This window comes from Delphinapterus leucas, chromosome 19, assembly GCF_059928025.1.
Source record: "Delphinapterus leucas isolate spDelLeu-1000000601 "Yukka" chromosome 19, BTC_Dleu_Yukka2, whole genome shotgun sequence".
NCBI lineage: Eukaryota > Metazoa > Chordata > Mammalia > Artiodactyla > Monodontidae > Delphinapterus > Delphinapterus leucas.
The window spans coordinates 27,097,067-27,118,988 of record NC_143147.1 but is presented as its reverse complement, the minus strand read 5'-3'; the positions used below and the strand labels follow the sequence as shown (position 1 = coordinate 27,118,988).

The window sequence follows — 21,922 nt, the reverse complement described above, 5'->3', positions numbered from 1 at the left end:
CTTGTCCAGGCCCATGTACCAGGCCCGGCCAGAACGACGCTGGCCATAGAGAGCAGAGGCGTTCAGGACAGAGGAATTCTTAAAGATGCACCCCTTAAAGCGACAGTCAGCTGTGAAATGAGGCTGAGGAGACAAAGACCCAGAAAGGCACACACAGACAGAAGGACAAAAAGACACATCACTGAACAGAAGGGAGCCCTGGGAAGAACAAGGCAGGATATCATCCATACGTTTGAGACTGGGAGAGCCAACTTCTGAGTCCACACAGGAACTGGGAGAAAGGGAGCATGAGGAAGAGTCTGGTGGCCCCCCGAGGGCCGGGAACTAGACTTCTGGGGGCCTGGGATAAGAAGATAACTTCTCTCTGCTCTACTCCCAACCTCTCACCATCCAGGGTACCTGGAGGGAATTTCTGCTTGGAGGAGTTCCTGAATCCTTCCCCAGCATCCTGAATGACTCTGGGGAAGTGAGTAATAATGAGGTCTAGAGGAGGTTGGAGAAGACACAGGGGTCCAAAAAGGTTGTAAGAGTTGGACATTCAAAGAGCCTGGGAGTATTTAGGAGTCTATTGGAGGGGAAGGGATTGGAGGGACGCTAGAGGAGGTGCTTGGGAGCGGGCAGTGAGGAGAGGGTGTCGGCAAGAGATGGAGGGAAAGGAATCCCTGAGCTGCAAAATATCTGTAGCTGGGAAGGCTGTACCTAGGGGAGTCCCCTGACTCCAGGCCACTCTGTCCCCTTGTCTCACCGAGCTGTAGTGCAGCCCCTCAGTGTTCATGACCACGTAGTGACCCAGCTTGACACTCTGGATGGTGACTACACGAAGCTCCACAGCGATCAGGTTGAAGTGGGCAGGGGGTGGAGAGAAGGGATAGCAGTATCCCAAGCCTCCAATCCCCATCTGAGCCCCCCCCCCTCAATTCTGGTCCCAGTTCTACTTCTTCTTTGCGGGGTCAAAGAGCCAGACTGAAAACAACAGAACCTGAAGCCACAATAGGACTGTCATCCCCTAGGCCTGCACTCCCCCTTCCCACCCAGCAGCTGGATTCCCCTCTCACTGAAAGAGCTGGTGTACTCTGGGGTGTCCTGGATGCTCCCATCGGGATTCACCTGGAGGTAGAAACCCTGGCGGCAGAACAGTTTGGTGATCATGCCTTTGAGCTGAGGCTCTGGAGAGAGAGACATTCATCTTGGAACGTGACATCTCTGTTCCCAGAAACATTGCTACACTTGGCGGGATGAGAGGAGAGAAAAGAAAGGAGGATGGAGGGAAGGAAAAGGGTCCCAGTGCCCAAACTCCCTGACGCTCTAAGCAAGCTCTCTCCCACCTCTCTTTGACTCCAGAGGAAGCTGGGTTGTGGGTCCCTTCTGCTTCCTCCAAACAGCTTTCAGTTTAATTGATTGAAACTTATTTAAAGGCTTAATTCCTACTCTACAGCTCAACCAGAATGGGGGGAAGGGAGAAGAAGGAAGAGGAAGGGGAGAGATACATGGAAACGCAGAGGACAAAGGGAGACAGGCAGAGCTGCTGAAAGGGCAGTGTGTTTGCGAATGTGGGGGGCATTAAGGTGACCCCAGGGTAGGGGCGCCCCCTCAGGAGTGGGGTTGGGACTGGGCCTGACGCTGACTCAGCACCTGCTGCTGCAGCTGCAGCTCGCTTTGTGTGGTCCTCGCCTTGGCCCAGCCCCGGCCTGTCTGAAACTCACCCACCTGTCTGTCTGTCTGTCTGTGTGTCTGTCAGTCTGCTGGCTCACAGGGGGCCAGCCCTCCCTGAGGCTCAGCCTCTCCCCTTCAGCCAGGTAAGCCGCCTGGGATGGGGGTATTCAGTACCAAACCAAGGAAATGTGGGAGGGGGCCAGGGAGCTGGTGAGGCTGGCTGACACACGGGGGCGCTCGGTCCCACACAAAGGGTGGGCTGCTGACCGTACCACAGCGGAGTGCCGGCGGTAGGGGTAGGAGGATGTCAATGGGGTGGGGGGGGGTCTCCCCCTAGGGGAGCTGAAAGCGGATGGGAGCGAGGCCAGAGGGACTTCCCGCCTGTCACACCAGGACGGGGACCACAGGCTAACCCTCACCACTCTCCTCACCTGGCTCTTGCGGCCAAGATCCCGGGACCCCCTCGTAGATGGTACAACCTCCAGTTTCCGTGCGGGCATCCAGCCGTGTAGTGTGTCTGAATTCCTCGTGGCAGAGGTTCTCCTGAGCCCGTGGGGCCCGATTTCTCAGCTGTGTAGTCGGTCGTGGGGGATTGCACAGCTCCCTTCTTGAAGTGCAGGTCACGGGAGGGGGTGCACAGAGGGAAGGACTGGCGAGGTAGTTGCAAGGACACCCAGGGGAGAGCTGGGGAGATTGGTACCGAGCCAGGCAAGCTAGACGAGGAGGAATGGATCCAAGGCTCGGAGGAGCGGGAGAACCGGGACAGGGACGGGGCTACCGGAGCCGCAGAAACCCTCGGGGTGACCCAGGCGTCTGGATTCCTCAGCCCCCTCCACTGGGCATTGAAAAAATCGTGAGAGACGGCACATAGGCAGAGGGTGGTGGGGGTGGAGACTCCTGTGTTGGGAGGGCGTGGCGAGCGGGAGCTTCCAGGATTCGGGGCACCAGGCTTAGCCGCTCAAGCCTTCCCCTTGTCCTCGAAAGCGAGGAGACTCGGAGTTATGGGCATGAGACAAGGGAAACTGAGGCATCGTCTGGCCAAGAGTTTGTGATCCAGGCCCACCTCCTTTCACTTTCGGGGAGTTCCCGTCAGTCGGGCACTGCTATTCCGAGTCCCTGGCCTCAACATCCCAGGCGGAGAGGCTGACGGCCCAGAGACCCCTCCCCAGGCACCCACATGGGCAGCGGTCCAGTCACGCGGGCCACCCCCCCGCACAGTCGCACCTTGGACAGCAGGATGAGGAGCTGCTTCTGGCAAAGGGACTTGGTGCTGTGGCGACACACGCGCCACTGCGCCAACACGGGCCGGCTGCCCCCGGGCTGGTGGACCCCCCGCTTCTGCCAGATCAGGCTGCTGGTCAGTGCCAGCATGGTGCCCTAGGGGGAGGCACCCCAAAACCGGCAGGCTCCCGGAGCATGCTGGGCCATCCGGGAGAAACCCGCTAGCTCACCAGCACATGCTCTTGACTCTCCGGTCCGACTCGCCGCCTCACCCACGGGACCTGAGGATAAGCCCTAGACGACCTCATCCCGGGCACCAGCTCCCACCCTTGGGCCTCGTGGTAGCTTCGTCAGACCCAGCAGCCTATGTACCTCTCAGTTGACTCAACCCTCGACCTTTGCTCCCCACAGAAATCTCCCCCTTCTCTGATCTGCAATGTCCCTCTCCCCCACTAACACTATCCCAAAGCCAAGACCCTCAAATTTTCCAGGATGTGGTTCCAATATCCCCAGGCACCTTTCCACCCTATTTCAGGGCCCTGCACTACTGCCAAAGCCACTCTTGTAATTTTAAGGGTGTGGGTCCTTAGCTTTGGGGATATTAGCTCACCCCACCCGTGCTGGGGTGCTGCCAGTGTCTAGGGAGAACCCAACCTTGGTGTCTTTTCTTTTGCCACCCTCGAAGTGAAGAATCCCCCACTGTTTTTCACTGAAATCCCCAAAAACTATGGCTTGAAATATCCACACGGTCGCCAATCAGCAAGAAGAGGTTCCCAGACCATGTCTCTGGACGATACTGCTTTTTACCAAGTCACCCCCATTTCTAGTGGCACAGCATTCCAGCTGCTGAGCCCCTTTCCTCACCTTGTTACCATCCACTCCTTTTGAAGTCACCTCCAAATCCGCCCTTCCTAGTGGTTACACCAGGTGGTTCTCTGGAGGGCCCTGTGTCACCTCGGAATAAGGAGCATAGGTTTTTGGCTTTTTTATTTTTTTCTGGCAACCCCTAATTTCCTCAGGGACAGCTGGTGCTCTTTAGATCCCACGCCCTCCAATCCAGCAAGCCCTCGAGAGAGGAGCACACCCACGTTGTCACAGGTCCCCAAATGTGAACAGACCCACTATAAGTCAGAGCGCATCAGAGCTTTCTGTGACATTGTTTCCTTGTCCTCCCTGGGACTGCCTATAGCGCCCCCTCTTCCTTCCCTGACGCCCCTCAACCTGTCTGGTCTTTTCGATCCGGGCACGGCTGGCGCTGGCTCCGGTTCCAGGTTCCACTCTCCCTGTAACCCGCAAGGGGAGCTTCCCCCCACGCCTGGCTAGGCGTCCCAGAACCCAGGAAGGAGTGAGGGTGCCTCCGCAGAGCGCCCTCGTCTGGCGAAGCGAGCACTGGGCCTGACGGCTGGACCAAACCGAGTGACGGCAGCGGCGGCAGAGGTAGCGGCTGTGGGAAGCTGAGGCGGTGGAAGCGACAGCCTCTCCCCCCTCCTCGGAGAGCCGGTCCGGGGGTGGGGCAGGGGGCCGAGATACCAGGAAAGAGGGGGAGGTGAGGCTGGGCCGGCAGAACCCCGGGGTTCCTTGGAGGCAGGGAGTGGAGACGGTCTTAGAGACAGGAGGAGCCCAGGCAAAGCCGCATATCTCGCATGTCTCGGGATTCAGAGGAGGAGGGACAAGGAGGAAACTCCGCTGAATGGAACTCTGGAAGGTGGGAGAGGTTGGGCTTAGATAGATGGAATGGCAAATGCCCCGAGAATGGAGAAAGGGACACTACTGCCCAGGATGGAGGACAGAACTGGATGAGGAAGGTGGCGGGAATAACTGAAGAGATAGCAGTGGTGGTGAGGTCTATCCTGGGGTGAAATCCGTCCTCCTTAATGTCTCTGCTTTTTGTGAGACAAGTTTGTCAGTCCCTGGTCTCCATACCTTTCTACTTTACACGTTTTTTCAGCAAATATATTACCCCCATCCCGATTGACTCCTAAGAGAAAAGACCATAAGAACTGGAGGGAGATGGATGCCAGAGGCTGCACCAGAGTGGGAGGGGTGCTGGCCACAGATTTGGAAAGTGGAGAGGCCAGAATGGAATGATCTGTGCCAGGGATGTGGCAGGAGGAGGGTAGAAAGAAGTGGAGGAACCGGCGAGGAGTCCTTCTAGAATGGGCTCTTTGGGTCCAAAGTGCTCAGCCTGTCTCCCAGGTGAGGGGAAAGCAGTCCCCTCCACATCCCGCTGGCCAACAGAAGCACCTTCCAGGTTAGTAGGAACAGCATCTTTAACTGACCCTGCCTCCCACGTCGTCTAATCCACCCCCCTTGCCTGCAGCCTTGGCCTCTTGCACAGAGGGGTGCAGGGCGCAGGCAGGGTCCCTGCAAGGCAGGGCCAATGGCCTGAGCAGCGAAGCTGCGCCCTCCCCCACACGGAACTTTTGGCCACTCAGAAAATAGTGGGGCAGCGCCCCAGCCTTGAGCAACTGGCCCAGCTCATCCAGCGGCCCTAGGCACCAGGCGCTGGCATTCTAGGCTCCCGCCAGATAGAGCACAGGCAGCCGCTCACAGGCCCAGTAGAGCAACGTCCACAGGAGGTAGGGCGCCGTGACCCTAGTCCTGGCCACCAGAGGGCGCAGCAGCGCCTGGTCCGCCGCGTGGGCTTGCAACAGGGGAATGGGTATGCGAGTCTTGAGCGCCAGCTCTTGGCGGGCGAAGCAAAGCTGCCAACCGGAGGCATCCGGCTGCTCGGTGCCGCTCCCGCCGCCGCCGGGCACCAGGAAGAAGGAAGACGACTCTGAGGCCAGCGGGCCAGCCCACGAGTGGCTCTGAGCCCCCTGGGGCCAGCCGGCCATGGACACCACGGGGATCAAGTCGAAAAGCAGGAGGCGGCGCGGGGGCCCGGGCGTAGCCAGGAGGATGGTGGTGACACCCGTGTTGCGGGCTGCGTGGACCATGCGCGGGGCACCCTGAAATACACAGACGGGAGGAAGCCAAGACGGGCCGTACCTTTTGCTGCAGAAAACTGACCCCAGTTCTTTTCTCTTCCAGAGGCCAAGAGGGTTCCCAATACACAGTCCGCCAATGGGTCTGCAGATGAAGGGCCCTGAATTTAGTCTTGAAAGAGAACAAATAAATACCTCCTCCGTCCTTGCCCTTTTCTCATATGCTAGTCCCCACTCCCATGGAACGGTTCACCTGACTCAGCAGGTAGAAAGTAACTGTTTGGGCCCTCCTAACGAATGCAGTAACCTCCTTTGCTGCACCTTGTCTACGTCCCCCTTACCTCTTTTCAGAAGAGGCTAGTGGTTTGCAACTTCCCTCTTAGGTTAGCTACAAAGGCTGGGAAGAGAATGGATAGGAAGATTGAACAGGTAACTACTTCCTGCTGCCTGTAAGGCCACACCCCTAAATTATAACCACGCCCCTTTCTGGAGACTGTCAGGGTGGTTCCGGACCAGCCCGGCCTCCAGGAAGAGTTCAGTCACTCCTTTCTCTCTGCAGAGATCTCGCGGCTATCCTGGGAGTTGTAGTTTGTCTTCAAAGCTACCAGGGCGTTGGGCCACGCCCCCACATCCTTCCCTGTTCCGTTGAAGTAGTGCCTGATGGAAGTTGTAGTTTCTATGGAGATACGCTATTCTGTGTCTTTATGATAAACTATTCTGTGTCTTTACAAGCCCAAGTAAACCACACGAACACTCCTTGGGGTTAGAACACAGGCCTAATAGGATGGATCTGAATAGGAAACCATAATGAGGGACATACTCTAGGGCATGTGGAGAAATAAGGGATTCTATATCTCACTTGGGAGTAGAGGAGCCCTGGTCATTTAAATCTAGAATGGTTCTTGCATGCAATTGTAACTTCACTTTAGAGATTAGACCGCAAACCTAGAAAGGTTGCACATGACTTGTCCAAGGTCAGAGCTCAGCAAGAGAGCTGTTGGAAATGGGCTCTCCAGCTGGGACATATCTCCTTGGAATCGGTGGTGGTAACGTTAGACAAGAACACACCGATAGTGTGCATGTAGTGACCCAGGGCTGGACATCTGACTCAGGGAAGGGACATGTTAGTGTTGCCGACCTCAGTCAAACAAGTGGTGGCAGGGAAAACACTTTGGAATCTCACAGCTTATGTGTGTATACAGAAGAGTTATCAGGACTGAAAATCAAGTCCAGAGGAAACACCACCTGGGCTAGGGCAGGGCAATGAAAACTTATCAGGGGAAGGAAATGGCTTTCAGCGACCAATGCTATCATGGACAGAGCTTACGTCCAGGATAAAACTAGGAGCCAGAATGATAGGACAGAAAGATAGGACACCAGAGACACGCTCAGAGATTAGAACAATGCATACTGGACCAGGAATTCTTACATGCCTTTTTCCCAGGAGTCTGTCACCACAGTGAACTAGGCCTAAGTCCATGGGCAAGAAAATTAAGTGGAGACACCTTGAAAAATTTAGAGGCCTATGAAGGAGGGGACCCTCACAATCCAGGGCTCAAGTTGGGCAGCCTAAAACACAAGTTTTCCTAGTCACTGACAAAGAGAGGTCTTCTCGGTCAGTAACCAAGAGCCCTAAACACAGCCCAGAACGAGGGAGGCAAGTTTCCATACATCTGGTCGTGACCCAAGAGACCAGATGAGGAAAACTGAAGCCTGGGCTCTTTCTCACAGTCTGGGGAAATCAGGCATTGGCTGTCCACCCCCACATCTTACCTCCTCCCCAGAGGGTGGCTTCTGAGCCACCCTAAAAAGAGCTAAGTTCTCTGGGCTCTGGGGGAGCTTTAAGATGCTGGAGGTGGGTGACAGGGAAAGGAAAATTGCTCTAAACTCTAAAGCACTGCTCTCCAATAGCATTTTCCATGATGATGGAAATGTTCTAAACCTGTGCCATCCAATAGAGTAGCCGCTGGCTCCATGTGCCTACTGAGCACTTAAAAGGTCATGGCACTGAGGAAGAGAATTTTATTTTTTTGGCCAAACCATGAAGCTTGCGGGGTCTGAGTTCCCCGACAAGAGATGGAACCCCAGCCACAGCAGTGAAAGCGCCAGGTCCCAACACCTGGACCGCCAGGGAACAGAATTGGATGCCAGGGAAATTCCGTTCCCTGAGGAAGAGAATTTTTAACTTAATTTTTAACAGAATTAATTTTCCTTAATTTTAACTAATTTACATTCTATAGGCATTTGCCTAGTGGCTACTGTAATTGACAATGAAGCTCTAGGGCCTTGGGGATGACAGATTCAGCGAGACAGCGATGGAGGGAAAGCAGGGATAGCTTAGGTCCTCATCAGGCCCTGTGGGATGGGGCTGGGGTGGATGTCCTCAAACAACCACAGAACACTTCTCTTGTCTCTTTATTCCTCATGCATATCTGTCCCCTCTTTTGCTAAGTTGCTCATCACACACTGGTATCCCCACTCCTTGATGGTCTCCGGTGAGTTGTTGGATGTCTCTCGGTGAAGGCGCCTGGGAGACAGAGCTTCTCACTTGTCCCTGCCTGCTCTGAACTGTCTCTGGCGAGCGTCAAAGACCACATGTCCGAGCCGGGTGCCTGACCCAGGACAGTAGGGCTTCCAGCTGGTTTTGGGAGGCATAGACATCTGGCGATAATTCTGGCAGGCTGGAGGAACTGTATCCATGGGGTGGTACACCCGTTCTTGGCTGCCTACTCGCTGGGAGGGTGATTGCAGCACAATCAGCACAGGTACCTCTGAGAAGGTTAGCAGGTCATTGAAGGCCACCTGAGCCTTGGGAGAGCAGGAGTTCTGACTGGGTGGAATAAAAGTCCATGGTATGTGCTGCCCTGCATCCTTGTGGAGGCCAGGATTTGGGATAAGGCATGAGTTATAATGGAGGCCTGATTTCTGGGATAAGCCAGAGAATTGAGTAAGGGCTGGACCCTTATTGGAGCCAGGATGCTTGTGGCAGCCTGGATCTTGAGCAAGGCCTGTGTTCTTGGGGAGGCCTGGGTCTTGGATAAGGCCTGGACTGTTGTGGATGCCTGAGTTTGTGGTAAGGCCTGGGTTTCTGGAAATACTGCAGACTTTGGAAGGGCCTGGGGTCCTTGGGAGGACAGAGCCTTGGTTGAGGCCTAGGCTCTCATGAAGTTCAGGGGGTTGGGCCTGGCTTGGGATATGGGAAGTAGTGGATAACTGGGGAGGGATGGGGCCCTGGGAAGAGAGGACAGACTGAGAAGACTTGGAGGTTGGGGGAAAGGTGGGGGGTTGTAATAAGGTGGAGGGCTTCTGGTGGTTGCTGTGTTAATGAAGGACCCAGGATCTGGGAGAAACAAGCGGTAGATAAAGAGTGCATGGTGGAGGCATGTTGCATGGTGAGTTCTGGGCACTGTTTGGAGAATGGAAGCAAGGTTGAGAAGGTACAGCATCTTTGGAGTACGGGAATCTGGGGTAGACTGGAGTCTGGGGGTCCGTGTTTCTCTTCTCAGATCTGCAAGGAAGGAAGCTGCAGTAAGGGAAGGTCTTGGACTGTACAAATTTGTCTTTGGCATCATTTGAGATCTTCCATTCCATATTCCCCAACTCCAGGTAACCCAGTATGGATGCTGTGGAGGGCTTAGCACTGTCCCCAATAAATTGCTTGAGTGTTTGTTCAGCTGTACCAGAGCTCACCAGACCATGCCCCTCTTGGGGCCTGGAGAGGGTACCCAAGTCCTTTCTGGAATACCCAGAGTTCTGAGGGGGACACACATGGAATCACTTCTGCTTTACCCTGCGGGCATCGCAGACCACACGGCCGGAGGAGAGGCCTTGGCTGAAGGCAGACATGGTAGAGAGAATAGTATCTAGGATGTGGGTAGTGGTGGTGGAAGGGACTGGAGTGGTCCTCAGGGACATGACCAGCCCTGGGACGGAGGTTGTGGCAGAGATCGGGACAGGGGCCGGTGTAGGCGCTAGGGCAGGAGTAGTAGCATGGGCAGAAGGTGGGGGAGGGCCCAGAGTGCTGGCATGGGTATAGGTCAGATGAGCATGGGTCAGGGTGCAGACAGAAGTGTGGCCCAGGGACTGGGCTGAGGCACATGTGGGGGCCTGGGCTTGGGCCCGGGCTGGTGTATGGGCTGAGGTATGCTCAGGGCCATGGACCTGGGCAGGGCTGTGCTCAGGGCTGAGGGCTGGTGAGGGGGTCTGGGCCTTCGGGCTGGTGTGCGCAGGGGCGTGGCACGTGGAGCAAGTCTGGGTCTGAGGTGCGTCCTGCTCAGACGGGTGGGTGGAGAAGAAGGTGTGGGCTTTGGCAGGAGTGTTCCCAGTGGGGTGCACTAGGGAGAAAGCCTGGGCCCAGGCAGAAGTGTGCTCATGGGCGTGGTCTCGGGAGCAGGTCTCTGACGGGGTGGGGGTGCTCAGTGGGGAGGGCTGAGGAGAAGGTCTACGCCTTAGCAGGTGTATGCGCAGTGGCCTGAACTGGGGGGCGGGTCTAGGCCCGGGCTGGGGCCTGAGCTGTGTCAGAGTGTGGGGTCTTAGTCTTGCTCTCTTGGGGCAGGTGGAGTGGAACCACGTCCACCTTGCTCATCCTGCGTAGCTTGGAAGATGTCTCTTACCTGGAGTAAAAGTTGGCTTGGGACTTTAAGGCTGTGACAGGAGGGGCCTTCCCAGTTCCCACTACCCGCTCCTTCCACAGTCTCCGTGGAGCCTCCGTGGAAGCCCCAGCCCGTCCACACTGAGGCGGCATCCAGCAGCACTTAGAAGCCTTCTCATCTTTTTTGTCTGCTTTCCAGGAGTCAAGGTGGTTTGTGTGCCCGTGCAGGAAGCGTGGGCGATGGCGGAAGCGGGAAGAAACCCTTGAGCACAGGTTCTTGGGATCCACGGAGCAGCGCCCGTGCATGCGATGGCTGCCTACACCGCTGGCTTGCTTGTCTGCGGGGAAAGGCGAGATGGGTCAGGTCCTGGGTTCCTGAGGGGCTGAGAATCAAGGCAGGGATAGAAGAAAGGGGACAGGCCCACATCCCCTGAGCTCACGCTGGCGCCCACTCACCTTTGGGGAAAAGATGATTGAAAAGTGCCCGCAAAAATCTCTTCAGATGCCTCCAGAGCTGAGGAAAGAAGGGGAGGGGGGAGGCCGGGAGCAGGGTGAGCCCTGAAATCCAACCCTTGTGCGGCCACACCCCAGCAGCCCTCCCACCTCAGCCCCTTCAAGGCCCCAGGGCTCCCCCAGCCCCGCTGCCCAGATCCTGCCCTTACCATAGTCACCACGTGGATCCCCGCGATGAGGAAGATCAAGCTGACCAGGAGCAGAAGAACTGAGTCTTCTTGCTCCTGGCATTTCCTGGGGATGGGGCCAGGGAACGGCTTGGCTCCATAGTAGGTTCGCTCACCCATGGCCAGGGCTCCCAGGACTGCCTGGGGCCCCTGCCCTCCACTTTTAACTGGGAGAGAGGCTGGGTCATAATGGGGCATGTAGTGAGGTCACAGTGAGGGAGGGTGACTCCCTGGTAACCAGAGTGGCATTCCCTGGTAACCAGGGTGAGGTAAGCTGAGCCTGGACAGTCAAACAGGGCCCGTAGGCTGGCACACCTATCCTCGAGCAGTCAATCATTCGTTCACCACCCGCTGACTCACTTGTTCAAATGACACATTCCATCTATGGCCCCTCCTGAGACTAGGAAGACCTTGGCCTCAGAGCCCTGTGCAAGGCCTGGCTGGAGTCCAGAGCCTCAGCCTTCTTCATGCCCTTCACTTGGCGTGGAGCTGGACCTGCCCAGATGTGGAACCCCCCAGTTTGGAAGCAGCTTCTTGTACGAGGCTCTTTGGGGACAGGGACAGCTGAGACACAGAGGAGGTGCCCAGAGACCAGTGGTTTGGAGTCTGCAGCTGCAGACCTACTTAGTGCATGGTATAGGACCAAGAGGGGCCTGCTGGCAGGACTGTGGCCACTAAACCAAGGGGACCCTCAGGCCAAGAAGGGGACACTGGCTTCTTATTGCAGGAAGCCAAGGGCAGGGACCCAGGCTGGTAGAAGGAGTGGTGCTTCCAAGCCACAGACCACCAGTGTTTCCTGGACTCTGGCACACCTTATTCCTCTCTCCATTCCCTGCTGCCCCCGCTCCCACCCCCGGCCCCATTTGCTACTTGTCAGTTCATTTGCCCAGTCTGGCACCCATGAAGTGAGGGCCTCGAGGCCGAGGTGGACGGTAACAGCGAGTTGTCCCGCACTTGGCTCTCCTGCACTTGCCGCTTCAGCTCCAGGCTGTCATGCACCTGGTAGTTGGCAATGCCCCGCGGGTTCCTCCCGAGTGGCATGAAGGTGGGTGGGGGTGGAGGGTGCTCGGTAGCCTGGACGACAGGCAGGGGCTGGGAGGTGCGGAGGAACAGCGCTGAGCTGGGAGCTGGGGCCCGCTGGTACGAGGCCTCGGCCAGCACCGTGAGGGAGGTGGAGGTGGCCAGAGGGGTGCGCACGGGCAGAATCTCGGCCCATTCGGCCGCCCGGCGCCGCACCTCGTGGGTATCCCGAGAGAAGGTCAAGTGTCCCGTGGAGAGGTGCAGCCTGCGGTTGGGTTGGCTGTGAGCACAGCTTTGGAGGCTCCGTCCATGGGCCGGTGGGGGGCTCTGTCCATGGGCCGCTGTGGAGCCCCGAGGCACCAGAACGGATGGAGTCTCAGAGCCCTCCAGGCCAGGCCGCCGCTGATCCCAGGAGTCATACGGGATCTGACCACTTGAGGGGTAAGTGCTGTTACCCCAGGGACCCACAAGTGTTTAGGGGGCAGCCGTCGGGGAGGTGGTGGAGATGAGGTCCACTGGTCAGCCTCCACATTGCCCCAGATATGGGATGGTGAGCAGGGGGCCCCGAAGGACTGAAGCCTTAGCTCGGACTTGGCCTCCACACGCTTGGCCATATGGCACAGCTCGGGCAACTGGTAGAGACAGGGTAGTGGCAGGCTGGCCAGGATCCCACCCTCACAGCCCCAGAGGCCCATGTTGGAAGGCAGGCCCATCTGCAGGTAGAGCCCCCTCCAGCACCCCCACGGGCACTTGTGTTGTGGGAAGGAAAGATCCTCCTCCTCCTCCAGGTAGAAGTCCAGGTCCTCCCGATCAAAGGAGGGCATCGGTCACAGCTGTGACATCCCGTGGCTGCGATGTGGCCTACGGAAGCCTGAGCAGCTGTAGGGGAATTGTCTGCAGTTCTTCGGCCTCCACTGGTGTCTGCAGGGGTGGCGGCTGCAGCTGCGGCTAAGGTTGCGGAGATGATGCTAGGAGGACAGGGAGTAGCAAGTGGGCTGGGACATCTTCACTTCCACAGGGTCCAGGGTGCAGTGGATGTGGACGTCTTGGGCCTTGGCTGGAGGATGTTTGGGGGAACTTTCACAAACCTGTGAGTTTTCATCTGGTGGAGGCAAGAGTCTGTGAGGGCAGGGCAACTGTCTGAAGAGTTCAGGGTTGGGAACCTGGGGGCCTGGGTTTCTAGGGCCCTGGGAGTAGCGGGGTTGTAGTGCTCCTTACCTGTCTTCCGTACTTACTTTTCTGATTAATCCAATAGATGGTCTTCTCTAAGGCATTCTGGAGCCCATGCCATACCTGGGGTGGGGTGGGGTGGGGTGGGTGAAAATGAGGTCCAGGCTCTCTACCCACACCCCCCGTCCCAGCCAAGACCGTTCCTGCAGATGGAGGTGCAGGCTGCAGCTGGTTCCCACCCTCAGCACTCTTCACCCCTTCTGGTGGTCCCCAACCATCACTGACCGTAGTTGCCATGCTGATCCCAATGCTGAAAAGAACAACAAGGCCCAGCAGCAGGAGTAGGAAGTCCTCCGCATTCTGGGTACTTTCTTGGTATTGATGGCAGCACACCAGGTTGTCATACCAGAGCCGGTTCTCCATGGTGGTGGAGTCCTAGGGCCACCTGGGTCGTGGGCCGCCACCCCCCACCACCGGCCCTGACCCACAGTGCACTCATGCCAGGACCTGCAGACACCCACCAACAGGTGAGGGAGTATGGTCATAATGAGACACGTTGCAGGGAGTCACAACGTCGTGGTGGCCAATCTTTCATCCACTCAGCTGGCCCTTTATGTGGCCATCTCTGCCCTCGGCTCCCGTTACATGGAGCCTAGCCCCAGAGTTCAGTCTGTCCTTCTGTCTCCATGGGGCCTTGCTTAACTTGATTTGCAAGCATGGTTGCTACAGGTGAGAGACAGTCTTCATAGGGACTGAATCATGCATAAAGGATTTCCTCCATTTCATTGTTCGAGACATTATGGCAGCTTATGTAGCCTGTTGGGATTCTTCGAACTAGCCTGTACTTCTTTAAAAGTTTCAAAAGAAGCCAGAAATCCAAATTTCTCTGTGAAATATCCACATTTCAGAAGTAGCAAACCAATTCAAACTTTAAATTCTGCTGGACAACAACATGGGCCAAACAAAACACACCAGTTTGTAACCTCTAATGTATACTGTATAATGCTTCTGTTCTCATCTTCTCATATGATCCTCACACTAAGGAGCAGATACTATTATTAGTTGTATTTTACAGATGGGGAAACTGAGGCACAGGGCAGTTTAGTATCTTGTCCAATGTTTGAGCACCAAAGCTGGAACTTGAGGTTTTTACAGTGTGCTTTTTTAGCCTCATTACAAATGCATCCTTTTAGAAATAACCTTTTTTTATCCTAAAGATATTATATATTACAAAATACAATAAACTACAGAAAGGTGAAAACAAATAAAAAACGACCACTGGTCCCAACATGCAAACATAAACACTGTTACTTAGTGTATTTCCTTACAGAAAAAAACAAGTCCCTGTTCATTCAACCAGAGGTACCGGCTGTATAGGTTAGGATCTCTGCTAGGTGCTGAGGATATTGCAGTGAACAGACATAGTTCCTGCCCTCAGAAGGCTTACAATCTAGTTCTTGTTCTTTGTTCCATTCATTGCCAACCTAGATGTGAATATCCAATGGAGCTTCTTCAAGAAGCCAAAGAGTAAATAAGTGGATAGTGCATTTCAGGTGGGCCCAAGGCCCCCATCTGCCCAGTCCCACTTGGGCTTCCTCCCTAGATACGAAATGATGAGAGGATTGGACTCCTAGTGAAGGAGTTAAGATGCAGAAAGGGATAGGACTTGAGAGTCCTACCAAACTCTCAATTCAACTGGCCAAGGACCTCGGTCTCGGCCCTCTCGTCCTCAAGGAAAGGGGTCGGGAGGGGGCAAGTGGTACGTGGCGGCCTGAAAGATGATGAGGGTCCCGACGCTCGTGAAGATGATGAAGGTCCACAGGAAGAGGCGGTCCACCACCATGGCCACAAACTGCCAGTCCTCCTTCAGCTGGGGGTAGGAAGAGGAAACTGTTCCTGAGCTCCAGACTCCCAGCGCAGGCGGCCCCAAGGCCCTGTACGGCACCCAGGTGCTCCTACCACGGTTTGAGACAAGGGCGGCCCCACAGAATAGCAGAGAGAGAAACTGCGGGTGAGTAAAGAACAAGAGGGAAACCAGGGGGTGGGACCAAGTGAGGCAAACTTCCAATCAGAAATCAAATCGAGTGCTGGGGGCGGAGCCTACGTTTGTGGGTGGAGCCAAGGCCACCCAGGCCTTGCCTTGGCCCACCCTCTTTGGACTCACTGCGTCGTGGTCCTCCTGTTCCTGCAGCTGTTGAGCGATGTAGCTGACTGAGGAAACAACCTCCCGTAGCTCGGGAGGCAGGCCCACAGCCCGGTGTGGACCATCGGTAAATCGCCACAGGTCCGGGGCAGGCAGTTCAGGCTGCAACCTAGAAGAGGCGAGTCTGTGTGGCCAAGACCAGGGCACAAAGACGGCCTGAGCGGGTGCACTAGGCCCCGCCCCAACTCCCTCCTCCAACGCCCATCCAGGTTTCAAAACGCGAGAGTGCCCTTCAGGTTCTCTCCGAGAGCGGCGACCTCTCTAGCCTTCAGCAATTCCTCCTATTCCCTTATGCTTTAGTTCCCACCTCCGTGCAAAGTGGGCAACAGAAGGGATACTACAAGTCCCATGATGCTCAACCACGACATCCTCCCGGAGCTTAGGACACCTGCCTCCGCACAGTCTCCTGGGAACTGTAGTTCTCCCTCTCCCTTCTACGTGGGCGATGGGGAGTAGATACTACCTGTTGGGTTTGGGGAAGAGAAAATCATTTGGTGGCTTGCGGATGAAATATACACCTGTTCCTCGACCCCAGCCACTTCCTGGAGAATCCCTGAGAGGTATAGGAGGTGGCTCCGGTTTCTGGTCTCTCTCAGGATTGGGTCTCTTCAGACCCAGATACGGAGGGAGTTTGTGGATAAGATCTGCAGAGTAGAAGAAGAGGCGTATTGGAGGGGGCTCTTATGCTCTCAGACCAGAAGGGAAGCCGCCAACCACCCCCACGGCACGTGCCCATTCCTGCGCATGCGTGCATGTGTCCCACAGATGAAATGCAACTACACAGCCCAAGTGTTCTTAAGTGGGTTAGGAGGCATCCTGACTGGAAAGAAAAGTTCTGAGGGCTTCCACCCTGATAGTACCTAACCCTTAGAATGCTCCCTGGGACCCACGATGGGCAGTATTGAGGAAGACAGTCTGGGATCTACGCAACGTCAATGATGGGAAGATAAAATTAATTAGGCAACATTTCAACACCCAAAGACCTTGGCACTTTGACACTCTACTGGCAGTTGTAGTTCTCGCTCAGGTCTGTGAAAGGGAAGGTTGAGGTTGGTGGGAGGGAGGAGCGATACGTGGACAAAAAGCCAAATACTAGGATTGAGAGTTAACACAGGTTGGAGAGGAGATCTTCTTACCTGACGGACCCAAAGAGGCATTTGTTGGGTGTGGGGTGAGCGATGGTTCAGGTTGAGGTCTACGACGCTAAGGATGACTGAGAAGGTGATGAGGACCATGGTAAACATGAGGTATTTGATAATCATGGGGACAGACAGGGAGGTCTCAGGCACCTTGTCTGCCGGCAGCAGCAGGAACACAGGAAGGGTCAGCAGGGCAAAGGTCGAGAGCCCCATCTTCCCTCCTTGGGGGACAGAGGGGAAGGCGGAAGTATTAGACTTTGCCAGAAAGCAATCTCCCTGGCATAATCAGTGACCGTGTTTCCAGCCCACTCAAGGACAGGCTTTTGCAAGGGCCAACTGCATGCAAGTAACTCCTACATTTATACCTCCAACCTGGACTGATTCCCCTAAATTCCACACTTGTATCCACCTGCCTACTTAACCTCTCCATTTGGGTGTCCACTAGACATCTCGAAATTCACATGTCCAAAACTTAATTCCCTCACCACCGACTCTCGCCGTAGTCTTCCTCAGCTCACAAATGACAACTCAATTTTTCCTGTGGCTCCGGCCAAATCCCTTTGAGTCATTCTCAGCTCTCCTCTATCTCATCCCATATCCAATCCATACCAAACCCTGTTGGCCCTACCTTCAAAATATATCCTGAAACTGATGACTTATCACATCTACCACTACCATCCTGGCACAAGCCACCATTACCTCAGATCTGAGTTATTATAAAGGCCTCCTCTTTGCTTCATCCTTTGCCCCGCTGCTGACTGTTCTCAACAGAGCAGCCAGATTGACCCCATTAAAATGTAAATCAGATCATAACACTCCAGTGGCTTCCCATCGCCTTTAGCATAAAAGTCCATACTGAAGTCTACAAGGCCTTCCCATTAGTTATCTGTCTACATCTCATACTGTTTTCTCTCTTGCTTACTTCATTCAGTTATTTCTTCATTGGCTATTTCTTGAATATGCAAGGCACACGCCCACCTCAGAGATTTTTGCATTCACTGTTAACTCCTCCTGCTAATTTCTTCCCCCAGATATCTACCAGGGTCATTCTCTCACTTCCTTCAAGTCTTTGTTCGACTATTGATCAAACATTCCCTTTTTAGTGAGGCATTCACTGACCATCCTATTTTTATATTGCAACCCCTGTGATAAACCGTAGTGGAAAAGCATATGAAAAAATATATATATCTATAAATGAGTCGATTTGCTGTACAACAGGAATGAAACACAACATTGTTAATCAACTATTTTCAATAAAACTGTTTAAATAAATAAATAAATTGCACCCCCTAGCCCCATTCTCATCCTCCCCAAACACTTTTCCCATTTTTCCTTCTTAGGGATTGACCTCTCCTTATATACTATCTAGGAATTCCCTGGTGGCACAGTGGTTAGGAATCCGCCTGCCAATGCAGGGGACGTGGGTTCCAGCCGAAGCCTGGGAAGATCCCACATACCGCGGAGCAGCTAAGCCCGTGCGCCACAACTACTGAGCCTGTGCTCTAGAGCCCGCCAGCCACAACTACTGAGCCCACGTGCCACAGCTACTGAAGCCCATGCACCTAGATTCTGTGTTCCACAACAAGAGGAGCCACCGCAGTGAGAAGCCCGTGCACTTCAACGAAAGTAGCCCCTGTTCACCACAACTGGAGAAATCCCCCGCACAGCAACAAAGACCCAGCGCAGCCTAAATTAATTAATTAATTAATTAAAAAAATAATAATACACTATCCAATGGGTTTATTTACTATGTTTGCTGACTGTGTCCCCACTAGAATATAAACTCCATGAGCGCAGGGATTTTTGTCTGTTTTATTCACTGGTGTATTCCCAGCGCCTTGCACACTACCGATGTTCAACAGATATTGTCAAATGAGAGTGGACCAACCCCTGTAGCAGGAACTATATAGCAAATCGAAGGATCTAAAAATGAACCCAAGTATATAAGAATATGCCAGGTGACTGGTTATTACTGTGGCATACAACAGGCACTGAAAACTTCATGGAAGGTATTGAAATAAGTAACTATTATGGTCTGTTCTACTTTAGTCCTGTAATATTGGGTTCCAAGATTTGCCTTGCTCCAGGAAGAAGGAGAAGTTACATGTGGAAGTGTGTTCTAGAGATGCATCACTCTCCTTCCCTAGACTGAGAGAGGGCTTGATTACAGAGAGAAGGAAAGCGTGTGTTTTTTGTTTGTTTTGTTTGGTTTGGTTTTGTTTTTCAGGCCACAGCAGTGAAAGCCCAGAATCCTCACCACTAGGCTAACAGGGAACGCCCAGGAAAGCATGTTTTGAATGTGAGAGCTTAGGATATCAGTCTCTGAATCAGACTAGTACTAAGCATGGTTGGAACAGCAACACTGCCTCTCTCTGTGTAATGTCAGGTGAATTACTTAAACACACTTAGCCTCTGTGAAACGGGCAGACAATTCAGTACTTACCTCACAGAGTTGTGAAGATTAGAACTGAGTTAATATATGTAACACATTATTTGTATTATCTTATAGCAAGTGCTCCAAATTAGAAAAGACTATACCTACACTTACACAAAGCTTACAGAGTACCAGGCATAGTTCTATTAACTCAGTTAATCCTCAAAATAGTCCTATGTGGGAGGGACAATGACTGTCCTATTTCCATTTCAGGACACAAAGAGATTAAGGAATTTGCCCAAGGTAACTCTGTTAGCATATTGTGCTGTCTCCCAGAGAAATGTTGGCTATTATTTCCAAGGGACATAGGAGGTTAAGGGACTAGTAGGCGGCATTTGACAAGGGGGGGAGGGAGGATGCCAGGAATGGGGAAAGGGAAAGGAAGCGTTAGCTGAGCCTGGGAGTTTGTTGGTAAGAGGAGTGGCAGTTCCAAGGATGAGATCCTAGAATTCTGAAGGGAAGAGTTCAGAAGTTACTGGGTGCAGAGAAGTGAGCAGCAGAGGGGAGGTAGAGCTTGAGGTTGAAGGGGAAATCTGGATGCAGAGGCAAAGGCTCTTCCTGAAAGGAAAACCTGGGTGAGATTGCTGAAGCACAGTTCATGAAGGCTTGAGTTGGCAGGAAAACTTTCCCTGTATTATGGGTGAAGAGCAAGAACCTGAGCTATTGGTAAGAAGGAGTGCTGGGCCCCTTCCCCTCTTACCTGCATCTGGTGGCAGGTAGAAGACGAAGATGGCCAGAAGAGTGATGAGGATGCATGGGGCAATGATATTGATCAGGTAAAAGAGAGGCTTCCGGCGAATGATGAGGTACAAGGTGACTTCTTCACGCTGTCTTTCCCCCCCTCCCCTACGATCCACTGGAGGCTGGATTAGCGGAGAAGGCTTGTGAATAATCTCCCATTGACCATTCTCTTGGGGGGAGTGGGGGGAGAAGAGAAGGTGACACAGATGTGGAACCTGTCTTTGTTGGTGCCAGATACGGCTTTCTTTATTTTATTTTTTTTTTTTTTTTGCCTCACTGCGTCATGGCGCTGCTTGTTGGATCTTAGTTCCCCAACGCGGGATTGAACCCGGGCCCTCAGCAGTGAAACTGTGGAGTCCTAATCACTGGAGAGCCAGGGAATTCCCAGATATGGCTTTCTCTGCCACATCCTAGAGCAGTGGGCACTGATGTAATAAGGGGCTAGCTATGGTCCCTGGGCTGGGCAACCCATCTCTAATAAATTTGAGCAAGTCTCAATTTCCATAACCACAAAATATAGAGAGTTATGCCTATCTTGCTAAACTCACAGGGACTCACTGAGAGAGTGTATTTATCAGCCTGTCAGAAACTGGAAATCGTAAAGCCCATGGACATGGGAGCCAAGCCCACTCACCAATAAAGGTGCCTTAATGAATGGGCACTTCCTGCCACTCCTGCCCATCGGGACCCAAGCCGGTCTGCAGACTGACTTCTGAGCTGTCATAGCTATAGGAACTGAACACCATGGTGCAGTTCTGCCAGTCAAAGGGGAAGTAGGTGACCTGGATGGAGTGGAGAGTCACTAGAGCTGCCAGAGAGCTGGTCAGGGCTGGGGGAGTTGGGGAGGTCACAGGGAGACAGGGATCACCAGTGGGAGATCACAGAGAAGTGGAGTCACAGAGGAATAAGAAGGTTATGCGGGGAGGTCATGGAAAATGGAGTGGGGCGGTCACTGAAGAAGACTGGAAGTCAATGAAAGTGGACAGAGAAGATGAAACTCAATGGAAAATCAGAAGGGTAAGAGAGACGTGAGGGTCATGTGGATTATGAAGGAGGGATATCTCAGTGAGGGTTTCTAGGAGAGCCTTGAGTTTCCCAGGCGGGGCCGTGAAACCTGCATGCTGCAGCTGCTGTGATAGATGCCTGGGGGCTGCCAGCGTACGGAGCCCTCGGAGGACACCATGACGTTGATGTCCAGAGCAAAGTCAAATTTTCCGTCGTTGCTGCCTGGAAAGAATCTTCTCATCTGGGATCAGGCCCCTCCCTCCGGAGGCCGCGCCCCTCCAGAGGCCCTGCCCCACCTCCCAGACTCTGGGAACATCCTTACTTGTTTAGGAGCACCACGTCTGGTAGCCACACGGATTCCGCAGTGATGCGGAGTGAATCCATGCTCTCTTGCTCCTCAGAGTCCCAGCTCAGCCTGTAGTCAGTCCACTCCTAGGGAAGCAGAGGCTGAGGGGCCGTCTGGGGCTGGAGGCTGGAAGGAGTCTTGGGATGTGCGAAGGAAGCCCGGGGAGGCAATGCAAGGGAGGAGAGCTGCGCAGGCATGGTCTGTGGTTCTGGAGGCCAGGGCTCTGTTTAAGACACCACCTGCACTCTTTGGGACCCTATCAACTAATTTCCCCTTCTCTCTCATCAGGCCCCAATTTCTTCTTTCTGTAAAAACGAGGGAGTTGCATGCTAGCGTCTAAAACAGTGGTTTTCAAACTGTAGTTAACGACCCTTTTCATAGGGCTGGAATGAAATGAGTGGCCCCAAACCAGTGTTCAAAATAATTTAGAATGAAAAGTGCATGGAATGCAGCTCCCATAGTAAAGATAGGTATTGTTTCCTGAAGCTTCTGTTTCAGTTATAAATGTGTTTTCTGAGGTCGTGATGAAAAAAGAAAAAAGAAAAATCTTACCGGCCGGAACATTCGAGGAAGTTGTAAAGGCAACGGGATGCCCGCCCTTTCCCACCCTGCCGGATTCTCCGTACCAGGTCTAAGCAGACCTTTGGGCTCATCTCCTCATCCTTCTCGTTCTAGAAGCGAAAATTTTAAAGGGTAGATATGATGTCAGTGTAGAGAAATGAGGGGCTCGGTGGGTAAACTCTCCCTAGAAACTCCCCTCTTTCTCTGAGTAGCACCCACTTGGGTTCAAAG

At 53.8% G+C, this 21,922-nt stretch overlaps 1 protein-coding gene and 2 pseudogenes across 1 annotated transcript; all 3 read right to left on the bottom strand.

Moving 5' to 3' along the window:
- Nucleotides 1–8,345: 8,345 nt before the first annotated feature.
- Nucleotides 8,346–11,919, bottom strand: LOC149744883 (uncharacterized protein SPEM3-like; annotated as a pseudogene).
- A 26-nt stretch (nt 11,920–11,945) lies between these two features.
- LOC149744882 (uncharacterized protein SPEM2-like) lies at nt 11,946–14,087 on the bottom strand (annotated as a pseudogene).
- Nucleotides 14,088–14,991: 904 nt separating this feature from the next.
- Nucleotides 14,992–21,025, bottom strand: LOC149744881 (acetylcholine receptor subunit beta-like). Its single transcript, XM_089901781.1, has 6 exons — nt 20,894–21,025; nt 20,442–20,561; nt 19,739–19,901; nt 16,602–16,825; nt 15,427–15,567; nt 14,992–15,132 (listed from the first exon to the last, which is right to left on the bottom strand). Exons 1-6 carry the CDS (start codon nt 21,023–21,025, stop codon nt 14,992–14,994), a joined length of 921 nt encoding a protein of 306 aa, XP_089757907.1.
- Between the last annotated feature and the right edge of the window lie 897 nt (nt 21,026–21,922).

What these genes read in the sequence shown, in the direction of transcription:
- LOC149744881 (XM_089901781.1), bottom strand. Translation starts at nt 21,025, where the DNA reads ATGAGAAGATTCTTTCCAGGCAGCAACGACGGAAAATTTGACTTTGCT. An exon ending in ACAGCAGCTGCAGCATGCAG is followed by an intron (nt 20,562 to 20,893) that starts GTTTCACGGCCC and finishes CACTCCATCCAG; the next exon opens with GTCACCTACTTCCCCTTTGA. An exon ending in ATGGGCAGGAGTGGCAGGAA is followed by an intron (nt 19,902 to 20,441) that starts GTGCCCATTCAT and finishes CCGCTAATCCAG; the next exon opens with CCTCCAGTGGATCGTAGGGG.